The 11430-nt window shown below is 43.3% G+C and overlaps 1 protein-coding gene across 2 annotated transcripts in view; it reads left to right on the top strand.

Moving 5' to 3' along the window:
* Positions 1 to 11430, top strand: part of nup205 (nucleoporin 205) — a gene marked incomplete at its 5' end in the record, with an annotated part of 74698 nt that overhangs the window by 4072 nt on the left and 59196 nt on the right. For both annotated transcript variants that reach the window (XM_084334345.1, XM_084334346.1), the window contains 10 exons: positions 1978 to 2149; positions 4696 to 4840; positions 4934 to 5093; positions 5253 to 5481; positions 5947 to 6111; positions 6901 to 7076; positions 8121 to 8237; positions 8888 to 9025; positions 9662 to 9812; positions 11211 to 11416. In XM_084334345.1, coding sequence (XP_084190471.1) covers positions 1978 to 2149; positions 4696 to 4840; positions 4934 to 5093; positions 5253 to 5481; positions 5947 to 6111; positions 6901 to 7076; positions 8121 to 8237; positions 8888 to 9025; positions 9662 to 9812; positions 11211 to 11416 — 1659 coding nt within the window. The remainder of the gene's footprint in view (positions 1 to 1977; positions 2150 to 4695; positions 4841 to 4933; positions 5094 to 5252; positions 5482 to 5946; positions 6112 to 6900; positions 7077 to 8120; positions 8238 to 8887; positions 9026 to 9661; positions 9813 to 11210; positions 11417 to 11430) is intronic.

Here is an 11430-nt window from a genome sequence, read left to right on the forward strand (position 1 = left end):
TTTTCTTTGCCCTATAGGAAAAAAACGTTTTCTTCGCCCTATTCTTTTATTTATTTTTTTAAACCTACTGTAGAGGGCCTAAACTTAACCAGTTGGAAACCAAGCGTACAGTAATAAAATTAGCAATCAATCAATCAATCAACTCAATAGGCCATGCTCACTTAGAACAGCGCAGCACCCAGCTCTCTCTCAGTCTGACTATCCCCCGCGTTGCAGGCAGAGTGTGTGTGTGGGGGGGGGGGGGGGGGGGGGGTGGCGGTGGGTGGAGACTAGAGCGAGCGCTGACAGTCGAAAGGAAAAAGAAATTGAAAAAAAAAATGAAAATCAATCAATCAATCAATCCGCGATTTTTCTTTTGTTACAGAATGATTCAAGACCCATCAATTACATCATCCAACATTGTTTAAACGACTAAGACATTCGCTGTGACAGAATCGCTTGATATTTAGTCGTTTAGTCGTTTAGTTAGTCGCTATCAACATATCCATTTGTAAAGATTATTGTCCACCTTCTTGTGATCCGGCGTATTGATGTGATGTGATTCGGTTGTGGGCGGGTCCTGGGCCAGCAAGCGTGGACTGATCGCAATACATACGTGTAAATGGACTGTTTCAGCCAATCAGAATCGAGAAATTTGCATGCCGTTGTATAATTTACAATAAACCTCTGTGGGGCTGCTTAAAAAAATAATAATTAGAATCGCAAATATAATCGCAATCACAATATCTGTCCGAAAATTCGCAATTAGATTATTTCCCAAAATCGTGCAGCCCTATGTCCGACGTATGCACATAACTTTGAGAATCGCTATCTAACTAAAATGGAAGGAATGTCTGTCTGTTTTTTTTTCATCCAATTTTTGATTGGATGAGAAAGCTGCGGACAGCAACACGACACCTGGGGCCAAGCTATCATCACGTTGTGAACGGGCACTGCATTATTATTTTGTATCTGAATGTTCCACTGTTATGTTTCTTTTGTAGCTCCTCAAGGACGTGCACAGGACTTTAGGGGCAGGTGCTCAAAGGCTGAAAAGGGCACTATACCTGTGTATGTTAGAAACGAGCGCGTGTAGCGCGCGAGCCAGATTTTTGGGGGCCCTTTTTGACCTGGGGGGCCCCCTTTTTATGTTTTTTGGGGGTTTTTGGTGATCAAATATTGAACTATAATCAGTACAGGAGCCCACTTATCCTTGAAAGACACTTTTATCACTGACTTAAAAGGCCCATACATCTCCATAAATGTTCATGGGGGAGGGAATAAGTGCTTACCCTACAGACCCCAAGAAGTGCTGTATATTCTGTATTACGGCTGACTCCTATTAATCGATTAGTCGACTAATCGGTCGAAACGAGCCGTAGTCGACTGGCCAACCTCTTAGTCGAATATAATAAAAAAAAAAATTAATTTTAAATAAGTTTAAAAATATTTTTCTTTTAAGTTGACCAATAGTCGACTAACGACAAATTTTGGCCAATCCTAGTCGACCATCGGGGACAGCCCTTTTCTGTATTATAAATGCTTTTTTTTTTATTCTAATCCCGATTTGTATTTGAGATTCCCAAATCCCATCAGACTTGACTTCTTCATGTCCCTCAGTGAGTGTAATACAGCATTCAACTGTATGCGCCACAGCAGTTTCTATCATCATCACCACCCACCCACGCAATGCATAAAATATATAGGTCCGTGGAGAGGCATGCTGAGTAGGCCGTGCAAACTGCAATGGAATACGGGGCATCTCTCTCATTACCTAATATTTGTATTCTATCCTGACACTTTTCAGTTGGAAGGGCAGTCTATATGCGCGAAAAAAAATTATAATATATTTATATATATTTTTTAAGGGAACTTTTTTTTATGAGGCTCAAAAGGGCAGGTGCTCAAGCACCCCTTGGGCTCTATGTGTGCACGTGCCTGTAGCTCCTACTGTGCTGATTTTATAAAAAAAAATTGTCACTTTGTTTTGTTCTTTAGCCGAAGAGTGCAGAGCAGAGGGAGAAGGTGCGTAAAGCCAGCACAGAGGGCATCGCCATCCAGGGTCAGCAGGGCTCACGGACCCTCCCGGAGCAGCTCCTCACAGAGGCCTTCATCCTAAGTGACATGTTTGACCTGGGGGAGTTAGCTGCTCTGGAGCTGCTGCTGGCAGGTAATGTTTGACATGGTGGAGCTAGTCCCTCTGGAGCCACTGCTGTAATGATTGACATGGTGGAGCTAGTCGCTCTGGAGCTGCTGCTGTAATGATTGACATGGTGATTGACATGGCGGAGCTAGTCGCTCTGGAGCCACTGCTGTAATGATTGACATGGTGGAGCTAGTCGCTCTGGAACTGCTGTAATGATTGACATGGTGGAGCTAGTCGCTCTGGAACTGCTGTAATGATTGACATGGTGGAGCTAGTCGCTCTGGAGCTGCTGCTGTAATGATTGACATGGTGGAGCTAGTCAAGTTCAAGTTCAAGTTTCAAGTTTCTTTAATAGTTGTCATACAGAAGTACAGAATACTTTCATACAAAATGCTTCTTACTGTTACGCTCCAGAGACTGTGCTAGACAAGATAGTATCAAATAACATAGTATAGCATGTAATTTAGAAGTAGAAAATGAGGTCAGTGTTCAGTATAGACATATGTACAATGTTCGATGCAGAATAGACGTAACTGAGTTACCATATAATATACAATACTATGCAGTGTACTAATGTACAGTACTATATAGTGCAAAGCAGAAATGGGATGAGGTACAATTTAGGTACAATTTACAGTAAGGTGTACGAGTTGTAGTGCAATCCTTCATCAATAAATATAAAGTGTGGGGAGTGGGTGCTACAGTGTGTTTGTTTAAAGTGAGTGTGTGCTATAAAGTGTGTGGAGTGGGTGCTACAGTGTGTTTGTTTAAAGTGAGTGTGTGCGTGTGGATGTGTGTGCTATGTGCGTTTGATGGTTGTTGTTGTCGCTCTGGAGCTACTGATGTAATGATTGACATGTTGGAGCTAGTTGCTCTGGAACTGCTGTAATGATTGACATGTTGGAGCTAGTCGCTCTGGAGCTACTGATGTAATGATTGACATGGTGGAGCTAGTCGCTCTGGAGCTGCTGCTGTAATGATTGACATGGTGGAGCTAGTCCCTCTGGAACTGCTGTAATGATTGACATGGTGGAGCTAGTCGCTCTAGAGCTGCTGTAATGATTGACATGGTGGAGCTAGTCGCTCTGGAGCTACTGCTGTAATGATTGACATGGTGGAGCTAGTCGCTCTGGAACTGCTGTAATGATTGACATGGTGGAGCTAGTCGCTCTGGAGCTGCTGCTGTAATGATTGACATGGTGGAGCTAGTCGCTCTGGAACTGCTGTAATGATTGACATGGTGGAGCTAGTCGCTCTGGAGCTGCTGCTGCCTGCTGTAATGATTGACATGGTGGAGCTAGTCGCTCTGGAACTACTGATGTAATGATTGACATGTTGGAGCTAGTCGCTCTGGAACTGCTGTAATGATTGACATGGTGGAGCTAGTCGCTCTGGAACTGCTGTAATGATTGACATGGTGGAGCTAGTCGCTCTGGAACTGCTGTAATGATTGACATGGTGGAGCTAGTCGCTCTGGAACTACTGCTGTAATGATTGACATGGTGGAGCTAGTCGCTCTGGAGCTGCTGCTGTAATGATTGACATGGTGGAGATAGTCGCTCTGGAACTGCTGTAATGATTGACATGGTGGAGCTAGTCGCTCTGGAACTGCTGTAATGATTGACATGGTGGAGCTAGTCGCTCTGGAACTGCTGTAATGATTGACATGGTGGAGCTAGTTGCTCTGGAACTACTGCTGTAATGATTGACATGGTGGAGCTAGTCGCTCTGGAGCTGCTGCTGTAATGATTGACATGGTGGAGATAGTCGCTCTGGAACTGCTGTAATGATTGACATGGTGGAGCTAGTCGCTCTGGAACTGCTGTAATGATTGACATGGTGGAGCTAGTCACTCTGGAACTGCTGTAATGATTGACATGGTGGAGCTAGTCGCTCTGGAACTGCTGTAATGATTGACATGGTGGAGCTAGTCTCTGGAACTGCTGTAATGATTGACATGGTGGAGCTAGTCGCTCTGGAGCTGCTGTAATGATTGAATGAATGAATGAATGAATGAAAACTTTATTAACAGATTGCAGAATGGGTACAGTACAGTACAGCTCAATACATACAATTGTTAAGGGGATGCAGACCAGAGAAAGACTTTCGTCTTGTTTACATCAGGGTCCCCCATTTTCAATTCATCGTAGATTGACATGTTGGAGCTAGTTGCTCTGGAGCTGCTGTAATGATTGACATGTTGGAGCTAGTCGCTCTGGAACTGCTGTAATGATTGACATGGTGGAGCTAGTCGCTCTGGAGCTGCTGTAATGATTGACATGTTTGACTTGGAGCTAGTCGCTCTGGAGCTGTTTTGTGAACACGTGTTGCTACTTGTTGCTTTTGAGTCCAGCTTGTTATAGTCTAGTGTGCAGGCCAATGCAAAGGGTGCATTTTATTTGGATGACTGCATCACTTTGTGTTTAATTTTCTCTTCTTATGCTCCTCCACATCACTGCTCTTGTGGGTTTTTCTTGATCGCACCGCTGAACTAGAGAACGGTCTCTGGACGCCATTAAATAACATCTATATCCCCATCCTAGTCAGTCTGGCTTGTTGTTTTTTTCCAGGTGAGCACCAGCAGGCCCACTTCCCTGGGTTGACCCGAGGCCTGGTGGCCGTGCTGCTCTACTGGGATGGTAAGCTCTGTGTGGCCAACTCCCTGCGCTCTCTCATCCAGTCACGCCACGGCAAAACCTTCACCCTGGAGCTCAGGTACTGATGCTGTCTCACACACACGCACACAAACTCACTCCATAACCTGAGCCAGTCTTAATAAGTGGTGCTGTGTTGTTTGTCTCTTCCCAGTGAGGAGCTGGTGGTCTTGACGACACGTTTTACAGATGAGCTTATGAGCCAAGGCCTGACCAGACGCATCCTGACCCTGGTGTCTGAGATCAGCGTCATGCGGGAATTTGAGCGCCTGCAGAAGGAGCGTGGCCTGGGCAACGAGAAACACAGGAAAGAGGTGGGACTGAACGAGGCTCTTGTTAGTTATGCTGAAGCTAAATGTTTGGTTCTAATCCCTGCAGCAGTCTAGGCAGTTTACTGGGGTCAGTTTTAAGAGTAGAAGCCTCACACAGAGAAATCCTGGACCACTCAACCACTTTTCTAATCGGTTCCCCAGGTTTCTGACCTCATTAAAGAATGCAGACAGGCATTGGCAGACTCACTGTTTTCATGGGCCTGCCAATCGCCTTTGACTAAAGATGACACCCTGGCTCTCATTGGCCACCTGGAGACCATGACGGCTGAAGCTGACGGATCATTGGACAGTGTGAACCTGGCGCTGGTCATGGCACTGCTCTATTGCCTGGATGTCAGCTTCCTAGAGCAAGGCACAGAAGACAGAGAAGGTGAGAGGAACGACAGGAGTGCCTAGTGCCCGCTGGCTCATAGGAACTGGAACAGGCCTTCAACTTGTTCAGAAATGTAGAGACAAATCGTTTATTTTTTTATTTTTTATAATTTACAGAAAGTAGTTATGCAGCCTCTATGCAATCATCAATCATCACAAAATTCAGAGTTCATGTTTGATTTCTGTGTAAAAATAACTTTATTTGTATAGCACCTTTCATACAAGAATTGCAACCCAAAGTGCTTCACAGCAATTGGAATAGACATAAAATAGACAGAATAAAAGAGAATAAGAAATAGGGTAAAAACAACGCAGGTAATAAAACACGATCAAATTTGAATAAAATATAGGACAGAAGATGTACCAACAACCTCATGTACTTTATACCACACTTATAATGATGTGCTTGTGCTTGATATGTTGCTCCATCATAGTAAATGATGCTCTCTCTGTGTCATGTCAGACCTGCTCCAGGCGCTTCCGCTGCTGACAGAGAAGCAGTATGTGTCTGCTGTCCACAACCGGCTGCTGGATGGCCCGGCGTGGAAGCTGCCCGGCCTGCAGGCCGTGTGTCGGCTGGCCTGGGCCCTGGCCCTGAGGGCCCTCTCCCAGCTGCCACAGGGCTCTGGTAAGACCATGGACACATGCCTCACCATGGACATATTCATGCTTTTATTGACAGTGATATTGGACTGGATTATTACCATCCCTTTCAGGATTTTGAAAGAGTTTTTATTATTATTAGTAGTGGTGGTGGTGGTTGTAGTAGTAAATATTAGTAGTAGTGGTAGTTGTAGTTCTAGTAGTCCTGCTGGTTGTGTTACTGTTAGATTAGATTAAAATGTATTGTCATCACAAGTACTGTACAACGAAATTAAGTTTGGCATCTAACGAGAGTAGAAATGTAACGGTAAAGTGCAATATAAATATACAATATATTATAGGCAATTCAACTGGGTATAAAATATATAAAGAGTACTACTGTAATAGTGCTAATCATATGTATGTACAGTGTTATAGTATTATGTACAGTGATACAGGTATAAAGACACTATGGTAGTAAGTCATACTGGCCAGCTGTATAACTAGTAAGAGTAGGTAAGGAGGAATATGTACAGATATATATAGTATCTACAGATATGTAAACAACTGATTATATGCAGGTATATACAGACAGATGTGGATAAATATATATATACTTAGTTATTACCACTACTAATTCTACTGCTACCACCATTATTTCACAATACATTTTTCATTAAATGCAAACATCAAAGTACAACAAGGATATGTCAAATAAAAGCCAAAGTGAGGGTAAAAAGCACAGCTTTAAAAAACACTTAGCAGTTTTATTTCTGCTGTGGTTTAGTGTGCTGCTTATTCCAATAGTTACTTACTTATGCTGAACGATGTGCAGCTCTGGTGGAGTTCACGGAGGCGGACGAGGCTCTGACCGACCAGGCGCTGCTGGGGGACGTCTTCCTGTTCCTGAAGGAGGGCATGCTGGGATGCGAGGGCTTCGTCCAGGAGGAGTTCTACATCCGCCGCCTCCACTCCCTCATCACTGACTTCCTGGCACTCATGCCGATGAAGGTGAGACGGGCCATAGGGGGCGCTGCTGTGTTCCTCTGCTGTAAGAGCAGGGGCACATGGAATTAGCTGGTGCATTAGTTGGCCACAGTGGCCGGTGGAATCGGTATCAATACTGATGTTGTTTTTTTGCAGCAGTGCTATACAAACTTTATTTGTATAGCACCTTTAATACAAGAATTGCAGCCCAAAGTGCTTCACAGCAGTAAAAACAGACATAAAATGAGCATAACATAGATGGAATAAAAGCAATGCAGAGTGTAGGAGCCAAATCCTATGATGATAAATTGTAACTTTATTGCCCCCTTAGAAATGTGGTTTATTATGGTATTCGTGTTTTTATTTGTTTATTAATATTTGTCAATGAATTCCAAGATGGAGACTTACCTGGTCAACTCCCCTTTTTTCCCACGCTCCCCCTAACCACTCCTATAACATGGCAGGTAATTTAGAGTTCACGCAGGCCCAGGTGGAGCGGTACCATATCGTTTTTGACCGCACTCAATTCGCATTTGATTGACAGTTTAAGTTCATGTACATAACCCGTTTTGTTTGTTTTATAGTGGTAGGCAGCTATTGGGGCTGTTGTGACTCGCTTCCCAATAAATCCTGTTTGTTTTGAAAGTACATTGGACCAGCGTCATCTTTTCTTTTTGGATTGCAATTCGGAGCGTGTCGGACTAACAACGCATTACCTGGAGCCTCAAGGCAACTGCGGTTCGTATGATTGCCTTTATACAGAGAATAAGAAAAAGGGTAAAGCAATGCAGGTAATAACAATACAAATATCGACTCACACAGTGAGTCACACCTGAGTCTTCCCTGTTAGATGGACATAAAACACTTTAGTTTGAAGCTGACGATTGTTGGCTGATGGAAATAGACACGCATAACCAGCTGTAGCTGAAGTTTACTAGTATTCACACCTCTCACATATTCACACATGAGGTTGCTAAGTAGTCGTTGTCTTAGTGCAGCTCTAACGTGACGTTGCTAAGTAGTCTTTGTCTTAGTGCAGCTCTAACATGAGGTTTGCTTCCTTTCCAGGTGAAGCAGCTGCGTAACCGTGCCGACGAGGACGCCCGCCTGGTGCACATGTCCTTACAGATGGGCAGTGAGCCTCCAACCTCTGTACGCAAAGACCTGGACAACCTCATGTTCCTGGTCAGCTTCCTCCTTACCCTACACACTCTCTCACACACACGCACGCACTAAAGCGGTCACTTTATTTTGTATTGTTATTATTTATTTATTTTAATAATTATTTTTATCATTGGAACCTGGTGAAATGTTAGATATTTGAACTGTAATGATGTTTGAATTCAGATTCGAGGAACATTTGCTCTTCTATTAATTTCACAATCTGCTTTCCAGTGTCCCAGATGAATGTGATCACGCTAAAAGTAATGTAAAGTAAAAATGTGCATTTCGGGGTATGTTTGCAGGTGAAGTATTTTATTTCAAGTATTTAGCTGCTTGACTGCTTGCTGAGCAGAGCTGGGAACTGGGGCGGAGGGGTATAATAGAGGATTCTGGTTACATAAATGTTTGAACTAATTCAAGTGACAGCCCTGACACACAACAAGTCAGTATATTCTTCACTCTACATATATTGATGATTATCCTTGATAACCGTAAATCTATTATACCCAGAAAACAACTGTAGTGGTTCCACTAGACCACTTCAATCAAACTCATTTTTCATGAATGGACCACAATACATGATCAGTCATGTGACTTGATTGTGTTGTCCTGATAATTATAATGTTATTATGCACGTATAGTATAATTTCCCCCTCTCCTCCTCCGTCCAGATCGGAGATTTCTACAGTAAGGACCCGTTTGGACTGGAGCTGGCTGTGGAATTCTGGTGTCCTACAGAGTCCCTCCAACACAGCTCCCTGCAGGGCTCCTACCTGGGCCTGGCTCTGCAGAGACCCCCACACAAACAGGTAACCATAGTGACTGATGGTGTCATTAACACTGATAATAACTCACTCACTTGCTCTATCAATACCACGTAAAATGACGAGATTAGGAATACCTCATTATAATGCAGATCTAATAAGAAAAGCAAATGGCATGCAGAAATGCATTTACAAGTATGATCTTTGACCACTGTGTGTGGACTTGTAACCATCTTAGACAATCTTTTATTGTTCTTATTTATTGTGCCTATATGTATGAATTTACTGATGACTATCTTTGTTTTGTAAGTCGTCGCTGTAAATGAGGGTAACCTCCAGTGTCTTACAAGTTGAAATAAAGGTTTGAAATTAAATAACAAAAACGATACACAAACTCATTTACTATGTTAAATAATGACACAAACGTATTGTAAAGAGTATAGCCTAGTAATGGACCACTATCTAATGAATACTTTCCACTGATTCCCAACCTTACCACTATATATATTAGGCCTACATTAGGATTTAAATAAGAATAGTTTGATATGTTACACAAATGATCACAGTGAATCCAAAGGATCCACAGACTTGTTTTTATCTGTGAGGCATGTTTTCACAGGGCTTCCTTCTCTACCTCTGCTTTTCTCTGGTAAAACTTGGTGTTTCTTTGCTGTGCCACAGGTGGTTCTGTCCAAGTTTGTGCGTCAGATGGGAGACATGCTTCCCCCTACACTGTACATTCCCTACCTGCGTATGCTAAAGGGTCTGGCCAACGGACCCCAGTGTGCCCACTACTGCTTCAGCCTGCTTAAAACAAACGGAGCTCCGCACGGTAAGTCACTACACATCGTACCCTGAGCCGAGGGTCAGCGTGGGCTCTGTATGCACAGTACTGCTGGTCCTTCAGGGTGCCAGTCAAAGCAAGAACAATACAGTGTCCAAGCTCCATGTAATCCAGAGCACACCAGGAGTGCTGAGATTAGGGCTGATCCGAATTCTTCGATGCCAAAATCAACATTCAAACGCTTAATTTTCTTTTCGTTTCATTGGTTTCTTCTGTTTTTGTTCACGAAAAATGTGCCTACATCAGCATAAGAAAGCCATGAGAACCTTCAGATAACCTACCTACTAGGGTCATCCTCCTCAACTAAATACATTCTTAGTCAACTAATAGTCATGTATTTTGTCGACTAATTGATTTATTGATAACATCTTCCCACCTGCAATCATGCAGAAAGACCTCTTTTAAATATTGTGTTTACCAGAGATGTGCTTCATTGGGCTAAGACCAATGAATTGACTCAGACAGGGCAGCCCTGCCTTCTCACAGCTCTCATCTAACGTTACTCGCTGCATTGGAACTTTGATTATCCACTGATAATTACTACTGAAATTTTGAAGCCCAGAAAGTGGTAATCGGGACATCCCTACTTTTTCTTTATTAATTGAAGGCATTAAAAACATATGAACCAAACAGGTTTTGCAACGTGGCTTTGCGTTTAATTTATTTGCACCTTGTAGATTTACAAGCTTTACAAAAAATGTATAGCACATTTAACATAAACATCCACAACACCCCCCAACACCCATCCCAGGACACCCACCTCCCCCACATCCTCAAGACACCAACATTGAGCATGAAAGAAAATCACAAATCTACAAACGGCACTACAGTGTGAACAAACAAAGCATTTAACAAACAAGAAAATAAACAAACAAAATAAAAAAGGAAGGGGGGGTAGCTCACGCCCACATCACTCCTCTGCTAGTATCAGGGTCTGTGTGTGGGTGATAAAGGGTCTCCCAAGTTTTCTCAAATTTGGCCAATGTGGCCTCTTCAATGCATCATGCACTGTTTCATACGACTTACATGGATTTAAAAAGTGAATCTGAACACTCTGGCTGTGCACTGGTTTATTGATATCCTGCTCATACTCTGCTCTGCTCTAGAATAGGGGTTATTGTACCCAAAACTAGTAAAAGACATCATGGAAATGGAATATGCATTAACCCTTTTGTGGTAAAGGTTAACCTTCTCTAGTGTGATAGTGAAAGGGTTAACCCTTTGTAGTGTGGTAGTGAAGGGTTTAAATGCAAAACAATTAGTCAAATGTTTACACATTTTGCCACTGATGCATTAGGTTTGGTTGCATTGTTGAGCTGCATGTTACTGTTCTAGTCCCAGTGAAACAGGCCTGAATGCTGACTAGCCGCTTGTGGTTTTAAACAGGGGAAAACATCCAGGGGGTAGCGAGCAGCCCTGTGTCGTGGGAACACTTCTTTCACTCCCTCATGCTTTACCACGAGAACCTGCGACGAGACCTGCCCAACCAGGACGCCGTGCACTACCGCCTCCCGCCACTGAGGGGCATCACCCAGAGAGAGCTGGACGGACTCACCTCCTTCCTGCAGCTGCTCGCCGCCATCATTACCTGGGTATGAGGCAGCAT

This window comes from Notolepis coatsorum (assembly GCF_963971535.1).
Source record: "Notolepis coatsorum genome assembly, chromosome: 18".
Classification (NCBI taxonomy): Eukaryota; Metazoa; Chordata; class Actinopteri; order Aulopiformes; family Paralepididae; genus Notolepis; species Notolepis coatsorum.